Below are 24,918 nucleotides of genomic sequence, written 5' to 3'. Positions count from 1 at the left end.
AAAAAATGGTTTTGATTGTTATTTTTCTCATCAGAAATATTAATTACAGTTATTTTCAAAGGTGATGGCAAACTGCATCAATCTTAGGTCACTGACATCATCACTAGACAGACTTGAACCAGAGATGCCCAGACATTAATTAAATGAATGACAAAATTTCCTGAAGACTTGCAGTGAACTTACTATGATTTGTCTTAGAACTAATGGCAGTTTATGACCATCTCCTATTGCTTCATTACTCCACAGAGGACAAATCCTGCAGTGTGTTGTCAACCTCACCATACACACATTAAAAAAAATTGGAGAAAAACATTGCACTCTAAACCATACTCAAAGTGTGACTTGAGCTAGCAAAACTAAAGCAATTCATTTTTAAATGACTGCTCATGTACTTGTATTCATCAGGCATCTAGATGTTTTGGTGATATTCGTCCAGAACACAAAATACCATAGAGGTACTAACAACATTAATATTTTGTTCTGTATGGTAGGTTCTGTAACATTATGGATAATACAGATCTGTGCAGTTAACCTGAAAGGCAGTAGTAAAAATACTAATTATGTGAAAGAGTGATGAATAAATGTTCTTTTTGGAACTCTTGCATTTTTTGCATCCTGTACTTCATCTCTGAGGTTAGCTATCCCACTTAGTTTCTAGTGAAAAGTCAGACATATAAGCACATGGTGACTGCTATTATTTTTCCTTTATCTGTTTTTGCCTGCTTTATGCGCTGTCCTTCTCTTATCTTTTCTACTTTTTCACCCCTGCTGTCATTTCTGATTTTCTTCTCCTACCTCTGTTGGGTTTATTTTATTTTGCCTTTCTTGGTCTTTTGATTTAGCCTCCTTTCATCTACTTTTTAATCTGCATTTTCAATTGATTTAAGATAATTTGTAGGGGAGCACCTGAAAACATTTCTATGCAATGAACCTCACCATGCAATGAACTTCACAAACTGGATATTCAAGGCTTGCTCCTAGACAAAATTTTGGAAACTGATCAATGCCCATATGACTTGAGAAGATCTCAACTGGTTTCATTCAGGGAGGAATTTTATATTTTGATACCCAAAGGTAAGTATGCTTACATTTACTCCTTAAATATTAGTGATATGCACCACTACATGTAAAGGCAAATCCTCATTTTGTTCGTCTAAAGATCACGTTCATCTTCTTCTGTCTTGCGGGAAAATGTACAGATACTGACATCAGAAATGTCAACCCTAGAAAAATGATGCAAGGGAAAAGTTTCCGTTTCTGTGAGCTGAATGATGGTCATACCAAGTCCAGACAGCTTGTGCTCAGCCTTCGCTTGTGGACCATCTGACTGCCTGCAACTGGGGCTTAACAGGAGTGTTTGAATCAGGTATCTCCCTAGAGGATGGAAAGTGCCATAAATGTCCCCAGTGTTGTACCAGGAAGAAACAAGTTCTTTAAATGTAATTTATTAAAAGCTAATGCAAAGCATCAAACAGCAAGGATCTGGGGCTTTCTTCAGGTTAAGATAGGCACTCACTGTTTCCAGCATGGAGGCTCAGTCTGAGCAGAATTAGCTTGGAGTTAGCTGATCACAAAGAGAGAGATGCCTTTCTTGGCTTCTTCTAGCAGAAATAAATTTCTACCTACTGTAACTTACTGCCATCTGATATGCTGAGTCATGAAGCTGGGGTTATAGAAATCTTTATGCAATCTTTATAAATCAGCCTCACATAATCTCAGGTGCTTTCTGCTTCATCTCTGTTGAGTCACTCATTTGACAGTTGTCATTCATCTTAGATTGAGATGTAATTTAATAGTTTCATTTCAGCATGAAGATAGCGTCATCTAAAGTTGAGCCCAGAAAGATTTAAAGGTGTAACAGAGGAAATATTAATACTGTAAATAATATCTGTAGAGCTGCATGTGTTTATAAATCACATAGTGCCAAGTCGGAAGGGCGGCCTATGTAAAGAAGAAAAAAGCATCTTTGCTTGTCTTCCCCTGCAGAGTTCAGCCACTCTGTCACCCACACAGCTCCAGAGGTGATGGCTACCAAGTTACCGCTGTGCTTTCACTCGCCCTTATACCTGCTGGTATCACCTGCCCACGCAGATATTGACCAAGGTGTCTTTATACACATTGCACGATACAAGTGCGAGGTAACGCGTTAAGGGAGGATGGAGACCAGCAAGACGCCAGCAACCCCACGACAGAGCAGCTGAGCTGCGGCCACTGGGGTGTTTTATTCGGGCGTCACACCCTGGGCCAGACCATGTTAATTGCCTGCCCAAACCTGACCGGCCCAACCCAGGGACCACTGGGTTTAAACATGGCCTCTCCGGATCGATTCCTCCTTGCGGTCGCAGACCTCGTCCAGCATCACCAGCATGCACACGGCTGCGCTGGCAGCGGCGGGGCACGGAGGGTGGGCAGAGGCCGCAGGACAGCCGCGGAGCAGCCCCCGACCGGGGGCCTGGGCATCCCGTTGTGCGGGACCTGCGGGCAGCACGACTGAGCCGAGCCCCGCAGCACCTCCGGCCGCCAGGCCGCTCCGGGCCCACGCCGTGCATCCGACGGCGACTGGCCTGGACGGGGCCCGCCTTTCCCGCCGCAGGCCGGCCCGGTGGGGGAGGGAGGAGCGCGAAGGAAAGGGTGGCCGCTCCCTCGGGGTATCAAGGATTTAGCGGCCACGGACCCCCCGGAGCAGGAGTGGGGGAGGCGTTGCAGGAGGGGCGCCGCCCGCCTGGTGCTGCCCGCCAAAACGAGCAGGGTGGCGGGACGGGACGGGGCAGAAGCGCGCAGACTGCTCTCCCGGCTGTCCGCCGCCTGCCGCGATGCCCAGTGACACCCCGGCCTTCAGCAAGCCCCCGGACGTCGCGGGCCCGGGGGACAAGGCGAACAGCTTCGGGAAGGCGGCGGCCCCCATGGCGGCCGCCCCGGCGGATAGGGGCGCCGCTGCAGCGGGGAAGAAGCGGCCGCGACTGCCCAAGTGTGCACGCTGCCGCAACCACGGCTACTCGTCGCCGCTGAAGGGGCACAAACGCTTCTGCATGTGGCGGGACTGCCAGTGCAACAAGTGCAGCCTAATCGCCGAGCGGCAGCGAGTCATGGCAGCGCAGGTGAGCTGTGTCCGAGCGGGGTGTGCTCCGCGCCCGGGGGGGTCGGGGCCGAGCGGCCGCGCCGGGATGCGGTAGGCTGCGAGACTGCAGCCGCGGGTGGCCTCGCCCCGGACAGGAGCCAGGAGTTACACCGCTGTCTTCCTATGTTAGTGAGACTTGTCGCTGTATTTCTCGCAAGTTACTTAATTTTTGGTTTTCCATAAAAAACGGGAGATGCCCCAAAGGCGCGGAGGATTGCAGCCGGTGGAGCGGCAGCGGTGAGCGGTCAGCTGCACCTGCGGGGCACGGCCGAGCGCCGCTGCCCCGGGCCGGGTACAGTCCGGCCCTGTGGACAGCTCCCGGGGGACTGTAGAACCTGCACGGAGCAGGACCTCAGTTACCCTCAGTGGCCGTTTTCCCGCTTACTTTTAACTAGAAAATTAGTAATCTAGCCAACAAATTGCTTATCGAGAATATTTTGTGCTGATGGTTTCAGACTCGGTGTAAACTGCGTTTCCTGATGCTGGTGGCTTCAGCTGAGCGCATTTCTAACTTTTTCGGGGATTTTTTTAACGGAGCTGTTCGAAATTTGGTGTGTAGCAGTCCTTCACATAGTTGTGTAGGTGGGTCATCTTAAATCTCAACGAGGGCTCAGTATTCTGAGGGCTAAGAAAAACGGTATCCAGTTCAGGGTCGTAATAACGTTTTCTTTGGGTCGTCTCTCTGAAGTCACAGTTCTGGCGTTGTAAATACAGGGCTCTTGTGATCTTTATCTTGCAAACTTTATTAAAGGGGGTCCTGGGTGTGTAGTGGAGCGGCTGCTGGAGTAGTTGAGCTCTGCGAGGGGCATTTTACGCCCTCATTAGTGCAAATGATCACATTTCAGCACATAATTGACGAGGCTTTAGAGCTCCTGGTGCGAGTGCAGGTGCATCAAGGTGATACCAGACCCACCCATCAGTTTGCAATTGCTGTCTGCTCAGAGCTGCGTGATCCCGGATAAAATACGCGTCGGGCTGACAGGTTTTAAAAACCTTAGCAGCTCTAGATTAAATATCAGCTGCTTTTTGCTTTTGTTTGTTTATTTGTGTTTGTTTGGGGGGTTTTGTTTGTTTGTTTTTGTTATTCAGTGCAGGTATATAAAACGTCCTCAGAACTCAATGGGAGTAAATTTTCGTTCATTTAAACAATCCCTCCTTATTGGTAGTATGGCAGTCCAGAAATTGTTATGCCCAAGTTACATGCACTTTCTCTGCCTGGTGTAAACCTTGGAAAAATAAACGTGAATGGCTTTGCTGTCTGCCTCGGGGAAGGGAGCACAAAGTGTCCCTGTGCAAAGTGTCCCCGTCGGCCCAGAATCTTGCTGCTCAGCTGCTTCTGTCAGGCAGTGGGTGCCTCCTGCTAGCAGGCTCCGGTGATGATCCTCCTGGGGGTATTCTCTTCCCTGCCTAGTATTTGAAAGTAGCTTTGAAAGCCTCCCTAGCTAAACCTTATCTGCGTAGGAGTTACACATTGAAAGTCTGTCTTTCCCCGTTTTGATATATTTCTTCAGTAAGTCCCTTGATGCTGGTGGAATTTTACAGGTCAAGGTTACTGGCTTGTGAAGTTGAAATTACAGTGGTGTTTGCAAGTCTGCACCTTCTGTATGGGATATTTCTTATTGCAAGGGCTAATACTGACTAACAGATTTATAAATCTGTATTAGGAAAAAGTGTGGCTGTTGCACATGAAAATGTAGGGAAGTCCTGTCCCAGACACCCAGGAGAATTTCCAGCAAGTAATGTCCATGATCCCAGTCTGTAAACTGGAACAAATTTCTGAGGTTCAAGTAAAGATGGAAATCAGTCACCTCACAAAGTAGCAGGGTATGTACCTGTAGCAGTGTCATGTATACTCCCCAGACACATATGGCATGGGTGTTAAATTGATCTGCTAGTTCGGATGAGGCAGAAGGGGCTGTCTGCAAGCAATAAATATGGTTTGTTTGCACCCATGTCCAGACTGTGTAGTGCCCATAGGTTTGGCCAGTGCCAGTTAGGCTTTGGAACACTGTCAGTATTAGAAAAGAAATGGGAAGCTCCAGCTTCTCCAGACTTGCCCAGCACTCTTCAATGTGTGTGATGCTGAGATTCTTGCAGGATGGTACCCTACATTTGCCGTGCTTCTTCCATAATGGTTCTCTCTGAACAGTGTACTGTATGCTGAAATTTCCTTGAAGGACAACACTTCCAGCAAAGAGCCAGCAGGGAACCTAGCAGGTCTGGATAGAGCAGCAGATTACAGGTACAAGCCCTCATGAAAAGCTGCTTGATATTGATAAGAGGCACAGCAGAACCCTGCAAGCAGACTAACTTCATAACCCCAGCAGCTGTGTATCGGCAGAGAGGAGGGTAGTGACTACACTTTCCACAGTGTGCTTGTCCCAAGAGCAGCTGTGTTGGGGGAGTTTAGTCAGCTGCAACACGTATTAATCTGGCCTCAGTGGAGGAAGATGTGTATGTCACCAGCATTTCATAGGTTTGTTCGTTTGTGCTTGTACACAAAATGGAGTTGGTTTTTGCTTACATACTTCTCTGCCCATTGGCTGGATTGTGTGAAGGGCCTAGAGAGTAAGCCAGGTGAGGAGTGGCTGAGAGAGCTGGCTTTGTCTAGCCTGGAGAAAAGGGGGCTCAGGAGGGACTTTCTGCAACTGTGTGAAAGGAGGTTGTGGGTTGGCCTCTTCTTCCAGGCAGCCACTAGTGACAGGCTGAGAGGAAATGTGCTCAAGTTAGGCCAGGGGATGTTTGGGTTGACATCAGGAAGAATAGAAAGAATTGTCAAGTACTGAAAACATGAACCATCCCTGGAGGTGTTAAAGAAGCAACTGGACCTGGAATTTAGTGCTGTAGTTTAGTTGATATGGTGTTTACTTGAAAACTGGACTCAGTGGTCTCGGAGGTCTTTTCCAGACTTAGTGATTATATGATCAGCACTACTCTACAGTATGAATAGTAAAAAACCAGCTTTGAGTCGTTCACTGCTGCCAGTATAAATTGTGCTCAAAATCACAGAGCATACCCTATGTCTTCTCTTTTGTTCCTAGGTTGCCCTAAGAAGACAGCAAGCTCAGGAAGAGGAACTGGGAATCAGCCACCCAGTGCCCCTGCCCAGTGTCCCTGAGACATTTGTTAAGAAGAACAGTGGTGGCAACTCTTGCCTCTCACTGGAAAGCAGCAGCCCAATGCACTCGACCATGACAGCAGCTAGTACACCACCAGGTAAGATGCTGGGAAAGTGGTGTTCATGGCTGAAGGCCATGGCCAACACTGCTGATGCCCGCTGATCACACCTGTTCCCTCTTTGTAGTGACAGGGTTACAGAGAGTCCTCTCCCCAACAACTTTTGGTACAGTTAGCGGAAGGGAAGGATCCGGTATCAGTCTTTAATATTTTATTTGATTATTTTTACTTGAAAATCGAAAATTTCTTTTGCACAGACTGGTGCTGTAATAAAATTCGATAGGGTGTGTGATTGCAAGTAGAGAATTATGGGAAGCTTTTGTCCTTTTTCCCCAAAAATGTGCTCCTGCTACAGTCATAGTAAGTGGGCTTTGACTGCCTGTCTAGCTTCTTCAAAATTCAGAACTGTAGAGAAGCCAAGTACGTAGGTAATGTTACTCACCCCTGCCAGCCTTAGAAAACTCGATGTTGTGGCACATTGGTTCTTTTGTGGCATGGTGTGATGAACTATGAAAGAGTGATGTAGTCCTTCTCTTTTACTACAATTCCTGTATTGCATTTAACACTTGCAAAACAAAACCCCAAAAAAACCAACAACAAGAAACAGCATTTGTCTGTATATTCAGTGAAAGCATGGCTAAGTAAAGATGGGATTTGAATATGCTAGGCAAGTGAAGACTCTAGGCAAAATGTTTTTTCCTATGCAAATTGCTTTTTCCATTTTCTAACTGTGCCTGACAGATACAGTGATTGAACATCTAGAAGAAAGAAGAAAGGAGCTGGTGTAATTGATTCCTTGTGGATAGACAGAAAAAAGCAAACAAATACAGATAAAAGGAAAAGGAAGTTTCATTCATTTTTAATAATCTATGCCCATGCCAGTTACACAGGTGAATATACCTGCCAGATAGAAAGGTGATTCTAAAGTGGGCAATGCCTTGCATTAATTAATAAAAGGAAAATGCATGTGTGTGTCTGTCAAGTGACGCTATTCTGTTTTGCAGGCCATTAAAAGTATGTCAGATGGATTTGTTGGATCTAGTGCAGACAGGCAGTTTCAGAGCATTGTAGAGGAATTTTGTTGGGAAGCTTTTAAAAGAACTGCTTAATAAAGCAATAAATAGCTTTTTATTAGCTTTTTTTGTTTTCATTATGTTAGTGTCACCTTTGAATTGATGCAGTTACTCCTTTCACATTTGCATTACTGCATGCTTTGTCTGTAGACTTGGAAAAAGCTGGCTAAAGATTAAAGTAGTATATTCAGTAATATATAGAGATTGTGTGTAACTCAGGGGAACAAGAAGATCCTTGCTTGTACAGAAGGGCCAAAGAACGAAAACATTTTACTATAGGCAAAGCTGTCATAAGCTTTGATCTTAATATTTTTTAAATGACTGTATTTAGTTTATTAATCCCCTTTTAATAATTGCCAGTTAATTTAATTAAATTATGGTCTTTTAATGAAAAGCGTTGACCAAACAGGCTTAAGGCAATTCACATGCTTGAAAAAGTACTTGAAAACATAAAAATGCCTAATTTAAAGTATTTGGAATTATTTCACTGTTTTTGGTCAGAGCAGTCATCTTTCTTACAATGGAATTTGAGCAATTTAAATACATTGTTTCTCAAGCATTTTACTAAATAACTAACTGTTATTATTTGTGTCCAAATAAATAACTGTTTGCGAGTGACAACATTTGAAATACACAGCTTCATCTCCAGAAAGAAGATGTGATTCAAGTCAAGAGTCAAGACAGTATTTCTGGTCAACCTTGTTCACCAGAAATGGAAGCATCTGTGAATGAATAGGAAATCAGGTCCATAGTTTTGCTTTTGGGCACCGAAGTAGCAACAGACATTGTGCTTAGCTCAGAGGTGACTACACTGTATAAATGAAGTTACATCCCTAATAGTTTTGGTAGGTTCAACTGCTGAAAGCAGTGTAAGTACTCATGGGACTTGGCTTTATACCAGTGACTGTCTGCTGGCTCTGAAGCTGGAGAGAGTGCTGTGCATTTATCCAGATCTGTAGGGTTGCTTTGTTAGGTGTCTCAGTACAGGCTTTGGTGAGGAACATAGCCTAAATATCCCCATGTTTTAATTTTTACCATATAGTGATTTTTTTTTCAGATAAAAAATTGCCATGTGGCACAAGTTCTGGCTTTAGATGTTGGGTTGTTTCAGGACCAGGTACTTGACGGATTCTTGTATTGCTGTTTAATGATTGTATTACTACCCTAAACTGCAAGCAGAATGAGAGACCCCATTGGGGCAAGTGTCATTGTCTCAGGTTGGTAGGCTGAGGTGCTGTTTTTTCAAGAACTTAGAGTAATTATTAAAGGAAGCAGGGAAAGTGAAACCTTTCATTGCAAGGGGAATCAGCAGTTCCCTGCAAGCCCCAGGGGAAGCAGTGACTTCTGGGAGTACAGTATGTCTTGTATGATTCACATTAGATTGGGCAAGAGGTGATTCTGGCAGCGGTAATTCTATTCCTCCTCTAAGGTTTTTGGCTTATGAGGGCAGTTCTACTTTCAGACTCCCATCACATGGAGCACTGTTTTCCAGCAGAGGAGTGATGTGTGAAGGAGTCACACAAATCAGACATAGTGCCAGAGAGAGAGTCATTGCTTGCTGTATCCATTTTATTAGCAGATCAGAAATAGTATGACGCCTGGATACCAGAGGCAGTTTTTCAGATCCCATTGCGACATCCCTGTTTTTGAAGAGGGAAAAAATGAATTATCATGGTCATAGCACAGATGTTTGAACATTAGCCATGTCAAGCATGTTTACTTTGGATGGAGTGTATGTTCCCACTCAAAAGCAAACAGGGAATCTGCAGGATAGTTGGAAGGGAACAGACCATGGTCTTAGGGCATCAGTAGAGTGTCTTAAAGACTGAATTTGTCATTCTTGTGCATTTCTCCTTAAAAAGTTGTAGGTTGCTGAAAGAAAAGGCCATTTAATTGTACAAACCAGCAAAAGTCTTTATCCCAGGGCATTTGATGTAATTGTCCTTCCTTCTGTAGGATAGGTATGTCTTGTTGGGTTAACAGATATGCAAAGTTTAGGAAAGATTATGGTGAAGCATATAGAATGTGCTTTTCAGACATTCTCATTTTATAATATCTGTGTTCTTCACTGGTTTGTGTCAATTTAGAGCGTCTGCCATTTTGATATTTAGCAGTCATGGGGGTCAGCGAGGGGAGGCATATGAGGTCACTAAAGACCTTAGAGTTTACTTGAAACAAGAAAGCTGCTCATACTGAATGAAAGAGAATGCATTTCACCTTTGCTTCATTATATTTGATCGTTGGGACTACTGTGTGATGCAAAATGCCAGCTCCTGGTCCTATGTTCTGTTGTGGTAGTTTCCCTGTTATATTTGCAATGGCAGCAGCGTTCAGGTGCCTTCCTAGTATCACTGGTTGACAAACGTCATTTTCAACAATTGTGAATAGTAAGCTTGTATTTGTTATTTCCCTTTGTTACATTTATTAGGTTTGACAGAAACAAAATAGTATTCTTTTTTTCTATAAGTAGCTGCTGTCTTCACTTTGAAACTCTTTGACATATAGAAGGGGTTTTATCTACTCATAAATAGAGACCATAGTGGGGTCAGCAGTAGTAGAATGCCTGATGTACGGTGGTACTGAGATCCCTTTGAACTTGCAGTGCCCTAGCTATCTGAAAAAACCCTACCATGTCTTCTTTACTCTTTCTTTACTTTCTTGATCCCTGTATTGTGATGTCAAAAATTGATGCCAGATCTTGTAGCTGTTGTGCTGCATAGGTGATGAGTGTAAAAAACCCTAGTTTTTATAATGGAAAAAAATCATAGCCTGGTTTAAAAAAGTGAGACATTTTATTTTTGAAAGAAAGCTCTTTAACAGTATTTATAGTGTAGTGTCATGTGCTGTCAAAATTTCATTTTCTTGGAAGAAGCCTCATTTTAGTCAACTGATCGTGTGGAAGCTGCTGTGGTCATTTCACTGTGAGAGTGCTTGTGGTTGAAACAGGTTATCCAGAGCGGTTCTGGAGTCTCCATGTTTGGGAAGGCTCAGAACTTGGCTGGATGGTGCATAAGCAACATGATCCAACTGGGAAGCTGGTTCTGCTTTGAGTAAAGTTTGAGCCAGCTGGTCTCCGAAGATCGTTTCCAAACTAGACTGTTCTGTGAATTTCTGAAATTTCTAATTGCTTTCATTGACAGTAAGTCAACATAATTATACTTGAAGTTCAGTCAGCCTCAGTACTGGTAAGCAGTTGCAAGCCTGTGAAAGAAATCTTAAATCTTTTGACCTATTATTACTCAATGGTAGTTATTTTTTTTAAACAAAGAGTTAGCATTGTGGGGATTGACAAGTGGTGGAGGGGATTGATGGTTCAGGTGGCAGCAGCCTCAACAAGGCTGGCAGTATGAAGGCAGCATTAGCTGCTTTGCCTGCCTGTGCCAGGACTAACATAATGGCTGCATGCCCTCAGATCTGGTGGCTCTGCAGTGGTTATCTGTCCATCCTCCTGCTCTTCACTTTTCTCTTAGTCTCCTCACTACTTTCTAAGGATGATTTTCTCCTGCTGCACCCATGGCTGCTTCTTTACCAGTTTTAGTTGCTGGCTGCCTCCTGGTTCTGCCATCCCCCTTCCATTGCTTCCTGGTGCTTTCCCCTGGCTTCTCCCAGAGTCAACAAACCTCTCTTAGAAAGTGAGGAGTACAGTTAAACATGACCTGTCTTTACTGGATTGTAACAGCAAGCAAAGAGGGAAGTTTTGTGTCCTTCACCTGTGAATAACTAATACATCATCGTCATCATATCTGGTTTTCTACAATTCATTGCATTTAAGATGAGAGAAAAAGAATTACATTTGCATATGTCTCTTGTAAAAGTTTGTGATCTTCTTGGGCCTCTTGGATTGACATGATTTCCACAGCACAAGTTAGATATTGTCTTGGGAAGTAGTTGCTGGGAGTGGTCTGCCTGTATAGCAGTTTTCTTAGTTACTAAATCTCTTTCAAGCTGGACTAAGTAAATATTACAGGAGCTTTGAACAATCTACCCTTGATTTAGGATAAAATTTATCCTGAGTAGGCTTTTTTAATCCCAGACTGATACAAGTATGCATTGAACAATGCCCTTCGCAGTGTGGTGGCCATGGCTTTCTAATTTTCAATTCCTTTTAAAATAATGTGTTTCGCTCAGAGTTATGTAAGAAGGCGTTGGTTGTGAAACAAGAAGGGGTGGGCATTTCAGCTTCTCTGTGCTGCTTTGGGTTCACTGTATTTGGGAAAATGGTGGAGGAGTTCTGAGTATCTCATTATAAAAGGACATAGATAAATCTGAAAGGATAGAGGGAAGGGTGACAAAAATGATGTATTGCTTGTAGAAAAGGAGACTAAGGGTGGATATAAACAGTCTATAAATATTTGAGAGGTAATAATGTGGAGGAGGGGGAGGGATTATTTACAGTGCTTGAGACAGCATAACAAGGAGCAACGGCTTGAAACTAAAAAAGGCAAAATTAAATTAGACACTAGACACTTTTTTTCCTAACAAGTAGTGCAATTAGCAACGGAGTGACCTGCATAAGGACAAGGGGGTAAGTGAAGCGTAATCAGGAGAGGTGTTTAAGAGTGTGTTAGATTATGATCTCTAGTGATTAATATGGGGGTAAACTCTGATCAATGTGCAGGTTAAAGTAGATGACGGAAATCTCCTACAGCTTTGTCATCTCTTATATGATTCATTGCCTCTAGCCATTCCTTGACTGTGTTAAGTAAATCATAACGTTACAGGGTTCTGCATCCCTGATTAGATGTTTCCAGTCAGTTCTCCAGTTCTCTTGCAAAGCTTGCAGTTTTCCTGCTCCTTTTTTCAAGCAGTATTCGTTCCTGCAGCTTTGCATGCGCGCATTTGTGTAGGTGCCTCTGTTTTAACTGAGCTCATATTTGAAGTGCTGTGCATATCCATTCAGTGAAGCACTGACTCTGGTCAAAGGGCTGGTATTTCAGTTGTATTGGTGAAACAAGGTAGAGCGAACAGCAGTTCTCAAAGTGTCTGAATGAAGAAGTTTTTATTTTCCTTTCAGACTTTCAGTCCTGTATGATGATTCACTGGAAGTGTAAAAACAAATAGAATTATAAACATATTTGGAAAATTCTCAGAGAAGATTGATTTTCTTGTTCTGTGCAAGTGGTATTCAGAACATTGTCTAGGGCTGTCTTCACCAGAGGCAGGGGCTGGGGAGAGGTTTCTGCAGTGTGCCAGGAAAGCAAAGGTGTTGGGGACTAAGTCATGACCTACCCGTACTCCCTTACTTTGAGAGAGAAAGGCTGCTCAGCCCTGAAACAGAGGGAAAGCACAGGAGCCTCAGCAGTTACTTCTGTCCTTTCACATTTTGGAAGGGATTTTTTTCCCCCAAAGGATTTTCAGTAGACCTTTTTTTTAGGGTTTTTTTTTTTCTTCATTTTCAAAAATACTTCACCATAGGGCTTTCTGTGTTTTCAGCATCTTTCTGTCCAAGTTTTTTCACACCACATGAAGATTAAAGACATATATCTGTGGTTAGAACAGGATAGCTGTCAAGTAGAGTTTGCTGTGTGCTGGACAGACTTTGCTGTGTACAGTGTCCTAGCACCAGATTTTCTTCCCACCTAAGGTAACAGGACTGGTCAGCACATCCGATTGTTCTTTTTGCCTTGGGAGCTCTTCCTCTGTGGCATTTGCATATGTGCATTCAGATTTAGAGAGTTATCTGTGCCAGATTGTACTTTCCATTTGTAATTGTGAACACTGAGATAAGGAATGGAGCAGAAGCAGAAAATGTGCTAGGAATTTCTAAGAATTTACTATCCATGGGCACATTATTCACTATCTGCAGCTAACCTCTTGTTCCTTTCTGTGTCCTTGAAACAGTTATTGTAACTTCTCTGAATGTGTGGGGCTCTTTGTTTTAAATAAAAGATATAAGTGAGGAGTGAAAGAGTACTGCACGCTTCCCTAACTGAACACTGATTTGATTTCTTGCTTTTTCTTTTGTTTCACATGCTTTCTTGCACCTTGAAGACTGCTTTCATTTGCTTAATTTATCAAATAACTTCCTGTTTCAGCCTGTTCAACCATTTTCCATTTACAGTAGATTTGTCACTTAACATGAGAAGTATAATGCAGTTTTGAAGGTGTCTTTTGTAGGAATGCCTTTTCATGTGCTTCTTCTCATTCCTCTGTTTTATTGAAGTTTACTGAACTTTCTTCTGAGTTTGAGTATTTGCTAATCTTAATCAGGATTGTGAACAGCTCCTTTATTTAAATAACAAACACTGTTCATACACATCTCTCCTGTGTTTTCTTGAAGAGCTGGCAAAGAGTTACTTAAATACTGAATTTGACTTCCTTTGCAGTGAGATTGGATGTCTGATTTTTTGTTTTTTAGTTCCTGCCTCCAGTCTTTATTCGAACTATTTTTATTGCGTACAGGAGAAGCCAGTATTTGGTTATTTGGATGTCTGCAGTAATGGACACAACTGAACCTCAGCAGATGCTAAGCCACTGTACTTCCAGTCACTGTGCATTTCTGTCAGTTATGCATGAACACCATTCATTATGATCAGTTTGCATTTTCATTGAAGCCAATTTTGTGAGTGCAAATGTTGTTGCACCTATGCAACGCTGGCAATCATGCACAAAAGTTATGCACATCTGTGTGATTCTTGTTCTCTCGGTCAGGTCTGCTTTATGTCTGCGGTGTTTTATCACTACTCCTGCTTTTATTTTTTGCATCACATATTAGGTAGAGTTAAAAAGCCCTCCTGTTATTTCCAGTTGGTCTGTTGTAGAAACTTTTGGGTTTCTGTCATGATAATAGCTTATAACCAAGCATGGGCTCCAGCAAATTCCAACCATCATCCTACTCCCTTTATTATTTTTAGTGTGAGGCATAGTGATTTTAACCTAGTCATAATTCCTCCAAGGTCTCCTATCTCAGACACTTGTGAAGCTTTCCCTCCCTTGTAATGTTTTCTTTGATCTCTCATTAATGACTTAAATCCCTTTAGATTTAATCCACACCGAGTTTCTTTCTCCTCCTCTGAATTTGCTTCTTTGCCCCTGCAGGTGTCTGGGCTGTTTTCCATCATTGTCTGGAAATCTGTTTTTCTTCCCTAATTTCCTATCATTTTTAATTTCTTTCTCTGTTTTTTTAAAAATTGTGGCTTTACTTTTGTCTCCATTACTCGCTTCAGCAGCATGTTTTATTTGGTAGCAAGAACGCAAAGAGTTAACCATTTTTAAATTTCCTTCTCAAGTCTGATATCTCAAGGTGAATAATAACATGTATACGTAGATATGCACAAACAGTAGTCATACTCCCAGCTTTTATACTGAGGATTGAAAATGGTCCTTGTTTCTCATGCCCTTAATTTTCTGAAGCACTGATTTTATTGGTCCTGATCCCATTAGCTGTCACACATGCTAATAAATTGAGATATGTAAATAATGCTGTTGTTTCCGTTTAGTGTGGACAAACATATGCTAAAGCATTAAAATAGTGCCTACCACCTTCACGGAGTTGAAGCCATATTCAAAGATTTTGAATGTATTTTCTTTACCAAAGCCATTCATATTTTTTCCACTTAAGATTAGAATATGATCACTATAGCTGTGTTATAATGACCAAAAGTGCAAGAAAAAGGCCAAGCATTACACCTCAGCTCATGTAAAAAGGTTGACTACTCCGCTATAGTCAGTGACAGAGACATTGAAAGGTGAATTTGCTGCCATAGATATCTTATTGAAGGCCTGGAGCTTAAATTAATTGTGGAAATAAAATATTATTTTCTGTAGTTTTTATTTCTACTGCTGTATTAGGAGGATTGTTATGTTGCATGCTAAATGTTTGCAGCAGATCATTTTTATTAAGTGTACACTAAATGTGAACAAAATGTTCCTTCTCCAGTTCTACTGAAATCAGGCATATTTCAGCTTCTCTTAGCTGGATCTGGACTGCGGCTCTGTGTGGGACTGAGAAATTTACTATGCCAGGCTGCAGTCTTCTGGATGAAATCGCTCTCTCCTTGTTCTTTTTTTTTCTTTGCACAAATCACATTTTCTTTAAAAAAATAATACAGATTTGTGTGAAGATTAAAATTAATCAAAAATCTTGAAATTGAAAGGGTTTTTGAAATGTGTTAGAAACACGCAAACAATTATTTCACCCATTATGGAATAATAACTCTACAATGGAAGATGGGAATAAACGCTCAGTAATTTTTTTCTGGTCCTTGCTTTACAAAAAGATGTGTAGTATTATAGCTTTATATGGAGATGGTGACATTCCAGTTCCAACAGGAACTGAAATCAGCAGGACTGGACAACTCATATGCAATATTAGGAAGAAAAAAGAAAAAAACCCAACAACTTGGTTGAGGATATGGGAAGTCTCCCTTCCTGGAAATACTCCAGAACTGCCTGGACACAGTGCTGTACAATGTCTTGTAGGATGACCCTGCTTGAGTAGTGTGTTTGGGCCAGATGACCCCCTGCCATCCCTTTCAGCTTGACCACTCTGTGATTTCCAGTGAGCCTTTTAACACTGAGGAAGTTCCTAAATCTTGAAAGAAAGATGATGTCATGCCAGTGTTTCAAGAAAAGCGGGTGTGGTAGGGTACATGGCTGCAAATCTATCAGCCTATCAGTTTGACATCACTTTTTTGAACATAGTGGAACAATCCACAGCAAAATGAAATATGCAAGAAAGGGAGAAATGCAGCTATCAAATGATGTTCAAACAGCATGAATTAACAGAAGTTTATGGGTAAAAATTCTGTCAAGTTGGTAATCTTATATTGTTACAAAATTGTTTGGTGAAGTGCCATACTGATGTGATCACAAATCCTGCAAGGCACTTGATTTTTGTATCCCCTGGAATCTTGTTTAGGAACCTGAACTGACAGAAAATTGGTAGTGTACGTGTTACCTGGTTTTAAGGAAAATTATCCTATTCGTTTGTAGGTCTGAGTGGGAAATTTTAACACAGTAGTGTTTCTGGAGGTGTCTCACAGGGACATGGTCTTTGCTGTAATAATCCCATTGGAAAGAAATCTGGCGTTATCACAGGTTGTGCTGGTATGAGATGGAAAGATACCTGTACTGGTAAGCACTGCAGGAGACAAAAGTGCACTGCAGGGAGGCTTGGTTAGATGATGGTAACATGAAAGCAAAAGCTGTTTTAACCCATATGAGAAGTGAAAAATTAAGAAATTCATCCCAGAGAAATACTGTTGCTTCACAGCTGATGATCCTGGGGGATACTGTGCTGAATGCTAGTGGTTTCTGGTGAAAGAGGATGAACTGGCACAGTCCTTCTAGGCAGGTATGTGGTTGGGGAAGCTGGTGGGGTGGCTATGGAACTAATACGAGTGGGACTCCTGCCCTGGGAGCATGTACATACCAGAAAGTCGGCTCAGAATGAATATTGAAAGGGAGGGCATCACTGAACCAAAACCAATGTCAGGTTAGGAGGGAAGTAGATCTGTTTCCCTGTTCATACTGTTCCCTAGGTTTCTCTTTGTAGCTAATGGTAGGGATGTAGCAGTGGTCTGGACCCACACACCTGGACTTTAAGTTGGAAGAGCTCAGGCAGGAGACAAAGAAATGATTAAAAGACCAGAGAACATGTACTGGAGTGAAAGCAGTTTATTTTACACATTAGTGATCTCCTTAGCTAACCTTTGTTTGATCTGCAATATGATTGTTCTGATTGCTTATGCCTTTGCCAGACTATTCCAGTTTCAGGTAAAGTTTTCTGTGTTATTTCATGGTGTAAGTTTGGTGTTGTGAACAGCAGCAGCATTGGGGATGGAAAATCCTGTGAATTCACCATAAGGCTCAAGAAGGCCTATAGGAAGTAACCTGAGTTCTGAGGTCTCCCAGCTTTCCCTGAAATGTGTTGTCCCCTTTGCATAATGTTTGTCCTAGAGTGTTTCTTTCTGGCAAGTTTTGTTCTTGTTAAAATCTGTTGTCCCACTTAGAACTGGTTTAGCCCTTCAGAAGAAGAACTAGGTAAATGCCATTTTGCTCAAAGACCTCTCTGGAGTTATTCCTGGAGGAGAGAAAAAAAATAATACCGATTCCTTCCAGGTGAAATTGAATTCTTCCAGTCAAGTAGCCCTTGAGAAGCATGCCCTTTACCCATAGACATTGCTGCCATTATGCCAGCTCCTCGCTGATAATACTGGCTGAACTCAACGGTCCAGCAGCTGCACCTAGCAAGGAATTTTTCATGACACCCATACAGCCCTAGTTTTCAGACCCACTGCAGGAAAGCTGCAATGACTGGTTGTTTTGTCTTGCTGTGGTGGGAGTAGGTGAAAAGCAAATGGTAGGAGTTGGCTGGTGATACGACATAGCTGCGTTAAAGAGATGGAATAGATTGATCCTTGTACACTTCAGTTTCAGGGAAGAGGCCAGAGGCCTACAAGAGGCTCAGAAGTGTTACACCACATACTTTGGGATTTGTTTGTCTGTTTTCAATGTGTATTCCTGCTATGAGAAGAATTATATATAATTCTTCTATATAATTTCTAGTTTGCATTGGAGAGGTACTGTGGTGTCAGTAAGGTGTTTTGGCTGTTCTTGACCTGGAGGCATAGCTGCTGTTAGCCTTCATGTCTCAAATCTCATTACTTGGTACTTTCCTGTCTCTAACAGGTGTTAGAGCACAGCTCCATACCCAGGGCTGTCTGGGAAGGTAATCTGAACAGAAAGAAGGGAGAATCACCAGATTTCATGTTTGAGCTCAACATAGCCATAACAGTTGCCATAACATTGGCAGTTGATAGAGGGAGAAAGACACAGTTTTCTGAAAAGCTTTCTGGTCAAGATAATTGGGAGTGCTGCAAATCTGGCTTTCAAAAGGAGAATGAGAGTAAAAGAGCTTGTATATCTCAGAAATCAGGTTCCAGGACAGGGGTACAAGCACGATCTCCCCTTCTGCTCTGTGGACCCTGCTTGTTGCTTATGTTTGCTGGCTCATCTTGGTTACAGAGTGGTTTCCATCTCCCCACTGCCTGAGAGGCAGCACAGATTGAGGGGCCAGAGATCTGCAAACTGCAGAGAAACACTTAGAAGAGTTTTATTTTCACAGCAGTGTCTTGAGTAGCTACCTCTTAGCATTTGAATACAGGGTTACTTTTAGGAATCCAGGGTCTCCTGGTTCAGTCTTCTTTTAAAGGGAGAAGGCTTTCACTGACAGATTTGAAAGGCATGATTCTGCATTCCTTGTGCTACAGCAATTCATACTGTTCACTTTTGGTCCAAAGTAAATACCTGATCCTTGATGTTTCCTTCTATTTGTCATGACAGAAAAGTGTCTGAGATTTTCTGATTCCTGGGAAGTTTGTTTATTTAACAATGCAGTTCAAAAGCACCAAAACCTCTTTTTTGTACTACAATTTCCTAAGTCATAATTTCATCAATATGTCTTTGCAGTTAGGGATGTGAGTTGAGAGTTTTATACATGCAAGCACCTAAATGAGAGGTTTTAAGATAAAGCACTCTCTGGAGTTTATTGATAAATAGGGAACTAAGGGGAAAACAAAAGTCAGGATAACAGGGCATTATCTCTCCTGTTTTCTTGAGTGCCCTGCTTCTCTGTCACCTGCAGTTCTAGTGCCCTTAGAAAGAAGAGGGGCGTAGTACATGGACTTACAGTGCAGTGAAGCTCTTGGCCGAGGCAGGTAGTGCTGGGATGTTGATCACTGCCTGGTCCTTTTCTGGGAGCTTTGAGAGTAATGAAGACAAAATCCTGGTTCTTTGCACATTCACATCAGTATACATAAAGGACAATCCCTGTGAATGTCATACTGGACCAAATTTGTCTGTCAAGAACCTATACTGCGTTAACCAAAGCTCCAAGTGGCGGGGGGGTGGTTTATATTCTGCATAGTGAAGGAACAGTAAATGGACTTCGTATGAAAGAGCAGGGATCAGCAGGTTCCAAAGCCGTGAAAACAAGATTAAATAGTCTCTCTGGAGAAAGAGGAGAAAGACAAAAGGTGGCACTGGAGAAGAGAGTAGCTGGGGTTGTCTTCAGAGCCTTGTGTTCTGGTTTCGCTGCTTGTTAGTGTCATGCTTCTTAAATTTCCACTGAGAGACTCCAGCCTTTTCCTGTTCCCTTCCTTCTGTTACTGGAGGGGTTTCCTTTCCTTTTCTTACTTGGTCTAAAGCAGGGAGTGGGAATAGGGAAGGTGTTCATGTGTAATATTTTGTACGGTATCACTATTCAGGGTACAAATAATAAATCACACAGTACATGCTTAGACAATTTAATGCTGGCTTTTGTATATGCTGTGACAAGTGATCAAAAGGTCAAAAAAGCTTCCTTAACAAATTTGATAAGATAATGCAGTGAGCTGTAACATCATGAAGTCCTGGGGGCCATAGACCAGAATAGAAGAAATAATTATGCATGGTAATGGGTAATTACAGATAATGGCCTTTTTTGGGGGTGGCAGAAAATTACACAACCCCACAGCCTTTCCTGAAATGAACATTGTCTAGCACATTAACTTTATATCAAGTTAAAAGTTCAGTGCTGGATCCAAAGATAATCCACAACTTCTAATAGGAAGGGAATAGAAATACTCCTCTCAAAGACAGAGCACGCGTATGGGTTTTGTTCCTTGGGAGGCAGCATTTCTCAGCAGAAAGTAGTAGTGCCAGCTTTCTTTGACATCTGAAATAGCTCTGTCATGATTGTCTGGTGGGAGAAACACATTGTACCAGAGTTTCTGATTATGATGTTAGGGAGTGATTTCACACTGGCCTTGTTCAAGGCTACTGTCCAACCTCAAAGCCAGATACGAATTGAACTAAACTAATGCATTGCAAGACTTAATATTGCTAAACCAGCTAATAGGAGCATGTCAATGCTTTATGTAGTGAGCAAGGAGAAATTGTCAGATACAAGATTGTTTTGAGGTATGAAGGCAGGTTTTTCCTGTCTGAATAATTTTTTGTGTGTGTTTTAATGGTGTAGCTGTCCCTCTGCAGAAGCTGGGTTGCAGGAAGTATTAAAACTGGTGAAAACAGTCACTCTAAATTGAAAACTGCAGGAAATGTAAACTTGCCAGTAGTTGAGCTTGCTTACTGGGCAGTGCTTACCTGCTTGTGGAGTCACTGTGTTACTTGAGTAGTCACAGTTCTGTATTTTCAACAGCAGAGCTGTGTATGTGCAGAGTCTCTGTAGGCAAAGAAAAAAAACCCAAAACTGTGAACCATTGGTTTATATAAGAACACATGCCAGTAAATGGGGGCAGTGAAATTCTCATAATTGCCACAATGCATATACCAATCCCTTTTCTGAAATGCCCAATCAGCTGGAGACTAATCCAGTCTAATGCCACATGACTAAATTGAACCATGCTGCAGCATGCTCCCAGACACAGAAATGTGGCTCTGCTATCCTGATTTATAAAACAGTTACTGGTGTGCATCTGTCACAAGTAAGATGATTAATAATCTCCCCCAGATTTCTGTGTGGTTCAGTAACCATTCCCAGTAGGCACTTCGGTGCTACCACCCTGTTTTACATGCTAAGAAAGTCTGTTAGTATGGACTCCATGTCATTTGACCTCATATCAGAGGCTTACCCACACATACTTAAATTACCGTTGCCAAAATACTCCATGCTTTTATGCGGCCTTCAGATTTCAGTGTTTTTACTTCTCAGTATATAACCTGAAAAACACATTTGCATCTGTGAGATGGAGATGATGATGGAAATTCCTGTAAATTACCTGGCCTTTCTCCTTTCTTCTCCCAAATGATCTATATACTGGCTTCTGCGTTGATTTTGCCATGCATATCCGTAATTTGTGTAAATCACCATAGCTTTATTGAAGTAAATGGTCTGAGACTGGTTTACATTACCTAAGGACTGGACCAGTGTTTTTCACTGTGCTCTGCTAAGCAAAGGCAGGAGCCCATCACAGGTTACTGAATGTAAAAGACATATATGTGTAACTGACCCCTAGTACTCACCTTCTTTAAAAGAAAATACCAGCCACCCTGAAATGAATTACTGGTTAACTACTATTAATATGCCATAGAGTCGGAGAGTCGTCTACAACACTGAAAGATCAATACCAGTATTTATTGTGCATCATATTGATCTTCTATGAAAGAGTGGACCATATTTCACACTGTGTACATAGTGCAAAAAAAGTAGCATCGGTTCTCTATGGGACTTAGTAAAGACATAGAAAATAACTTAAGAGATCCAAGGGCACAGCTGCATGAAGAAGTACTGTTGTCTTTGCTGTAAAAGTGTTGCTCAGGGATGAAGAGCCTGTGATGACCCTACATAGTAGATTTGGCATTCCAAAATCTTAGTGAGAATTTAAATTGCTTTATTTTTTGTTACTTTTACTCTATTTACTGTAACTCCTTGTACAGGCTCAGTCCCATTTTTGGTCATGTTGTATTTGCAACTTCTGAAATATTAAATTTGTGTGTAATAGCAAGGGAAAGGCCCAGGTGCCCTTCCTACTCTTTCTGTCTGGAGAGTGAAGATAGCCAAGGCATAAGCCCAGCTCCTGCAGCAGATCTCATCTTTTTAAGTGCAGGTGGAGGGGCACAATGGAAGCTTGACAGAGCAGTAGAGGTTACCTTCTTGAGAGCTTAATAACTCTCAAAAATTTCCCCCTGATATGCAGGTGTTGTAATGTTGCAAGCTTTAAGGCAGGGGAGGACCCTCTTCTTACCAGAAGAGCCATTCAGCTGTCTTGAATTTGGAAGACAGAAAGAAATCAGCGGAAAGCTGCTTCCTTATCCTTGGTGTTCTCTACTTGCTGGCAGAAGATAGTCACAGGCTGACAGCCTCCCTCGAGAAGAACACTTACTTGGTTGAGTGGCTGGAGGCATGGCTGTAGGAAGGATCAGCCAGTAGGCTGGAGTCTACCCTTACAGATATGGGCCAAGGGCCAACCAGAGGAACCCCAGATAGATAGTTACAGATGTTGGTTCCTACAGATCTGTCCTTCCACATTTAGAAGTGTGGTGTCTCATGGAATTTAGGGAAAACTAACTCTTCTGGCTGTATTTCCTGTGGTGTCACAGGAGTCCTAGTTCTTCAAGGAGCTGGATGTGTCTTTCCCTTCATTTGAACTTTTGCCTTTCCCTTTGCTTGTATTTTTAGTTGCTAATCTGCTGGGGCACATCTCTGTGGTGTGGCCCTGCGGCTCAGAATGGTTGTGTGCTGGAGATGGACCATGGATTTCGTAACTCTGGGTTTATAGGGGAAAAATGCCCTGGGCTGCTGATACTTGGGGATTTATGGATATGGGTGCCTGAGTCACTGAATGAGCCAGCTCTGCAGACCAGCTTTGGAGATAGTAGTGTAAAGATTTGGACCATGGAGCGACAGCCGAAAGAAAGCAGAGAACGCTTCTAGTAGGTTTTAACAGCCCTGAACTCTGAACCACTGGTGGGTGTTCTGCAGCTGCCTTTTGCACTGCTGGTGCCAAATGATGGTAGCCCAAACCACAGATAGAAGATAGAAGGAGAAAAGAAGGATCAAAAAGCTTATTTTTTTCCCTCCTCCTTAACGCAGCCAAATACTGCCACTGCTGCTCTTCAGGAGGGAGCTGTAGCGCTAACAGCCACTGGAATGTCACAGAAGCATCAGGAATATCAGGAAAGGTTGTGTGATTTGGCAGATAGCTATGGGTAGATTTCTGTTCTAGCCTAGCCCATCTTGTCCCATGTTAGGAAGTGTAGTGTATAAGACCTTTCCAAAAGTTGCAACAAAAGCTGTTACTTTCTCCCCCTCTTCCTTTTAGCTGCTGGCGCCTAGGATGGCTGATCTCTCCTGTGTATTAGAAAATCAGAATCACAGAATCATTTAGATTGGAAAAGACTTGTTAAAATTGTTGAGTCCAGCCTTTGACCCATCACCACCTTGTCAACTTGACCATAACACCTAGTGTCACATCCAGTCATTCCTTGTTACCCTCCAGGAATGGTGATTCTGCCAAACTCCCTGGGCAGCCCATTCCAATGCTTAACAACCCTTTCCATATAGTTATTTCTGATGTCCAGCCTGAACCTTCAATGGCACAGCTTGATGCTATCTCCTGACATTCTGCCGCTTTGTGCCTGGGAAGAGTCCAAACCCCACCTGGCTACAACCTACTTTCAGGCAGTTGTAGAGAGCAATAAGGAAGCCTCCTTTACTCTAGCCTAAATAACCCCAGTCGCTCCTCATAGAACAGGTGTTCCAGAACCTTCCCCTGCTCCATTGCCCTTCTCTGGACATGCTTCAGTACCTCAATGTCTTTCTTGAAGTGAGGGGCCCAGCTGAATATAGTACTCAAGGTGTGGCCTCACCAGTGCCGAGTACAGAGGAACAATCCCTGCCCTGCTCCCGCTGGCCACGCTGTTGCTGGTACAGGCCAGGATGCCATTGGCCTTCTTGGCCACCTGGGCATGCCCTGGCTCATGTTCAGCTGCTGGCTCATGTTCACCCCCAGGTCCTTTCCAGCCGTTCTGCCCCAGCCTGTGGCACTGCCTGGGGTTGCTGTGACCCAAGGACAGGACCCAGCACTGGGCCTTGTTGGACCTCACAGCACTGGCCTCCAGCCTGTCCAGATCCCTCTGCAGAGCCTTCCTGCCCTCCAGCAGATCAGCACTCCTGCCTGACTTAGTGTTGTCTGTGAACTGACTGAGGATAATCTTGATCCCCTCATCCAGATCATGCAGATGTAAAAAGACCTCATCTTCCTGGTGCTAGTATTTTTAATGGGGAGTAGTAGCCCTTCTAATAATGCATTGTAAATTGAAAGACACTGGAGATTTTAGAAGAAATTGCACATGTGTGTAGTATAATATAGCCTTGTGAGCAGTTCAGCATGTCTCTGTCATGTGAAATCTGTATCCCAGCAAGGAATGTGTTGGAGGATTTTACTTTTGACTTCTATTTTGCAACATTTAAAGCAGAGCAGTTGGAATGCAGCTTTATTTGAGAGGTAGATTTAGGGAAGGGAGTCAAGCTTGTGCTGTGTCTGTGGTCTAAGTTCTGATTTTATCAGATGCAGACAAAAAGATCTAAGAGTCTTGCCTAGAAGCAGGATAATAACAATTTAAAAAATTATAAAAATGAAAAAGAAACTCTGAAAAGTCTTCTGTGGCATTTCAGGCACTTCTGTTTTATGTGCAAATTTGAGAAATACTCCAGATAAACAAGGCCAGCTGACATGGTTCTCCAGAAAAATCAGGTGCAGGAAGCATAAAACAGTCTTTGCTAATAAATAGTTCATTGATGTCAACAGAATGGCAGCAAGAACTGAATGGGGGCACTGTGTAATTTAGTGACCTGGAAGGAGATGATCCATGATTGCAGAAAGCTTTCATTATAGCTGAAGAAGTGAAACACAATTGCATTGTAAATAGCAATAATGGGTAAAACAGATTATTTGATCTAATATACAGCTAATACACATGGCTGTGGATGTTGTTGTCATGACTCTGAGAGGCTGGTATGCCACCATATTCCTTCCACAGGTAAGTAACCAAGATACAGGTACACCAAGAGAAGGATCCAGAACAAGCTGGACCTGCCCGAAATGT

General features: G+C 42.6%; 1 protein-coding gene across 1 annotated transcript in view; it reads left to right on the top strand.

The window, feature by feature from the left end:
- Positions 1 to 2,813: 2,813 nt before the first annotated feature.
- The window catches only part of DMRT1 (doublesex and mab-3 related transcription factor 1), a 58,901-nt gene continuing 36,796 nt past the window's right edge, over positions 2,814 to 24,918 (top strand). The window contains exons 1-2 of the mRNA XM_059836665.1: positions 2,814 to 3,098; positions 6,160 to 6,334. Of these exons, the coding sequence (XP_059692648.1) occupies positions 2,814 to 3,098; positions 6,160 to 6,334 (460 nt within the window). The remainder of the gene's footprint in view (positions 3,099 to 6,159; positions 6,335 to 24,918) is intronic.

The sequence above is a fragment of the Haemorhous mexicanus genome, chromosome Z (genome assembly GCF_027477595.1).
Source record: "Haemorhous mexicanus isolate bHaeMex1 chromosome Z, bHaeMex1.pri, whole genome shotgun sequence".
Classification (NCBI taxonomy): Eukaryota; Metazoa; Chordata; class Aves; order Passeriformes; family Fringillidae; genus Haemorhous; species Haemorhous mexicanus.
This window is presented reverse-complemented; position numbering and strand designations above follow the sequence as displayed.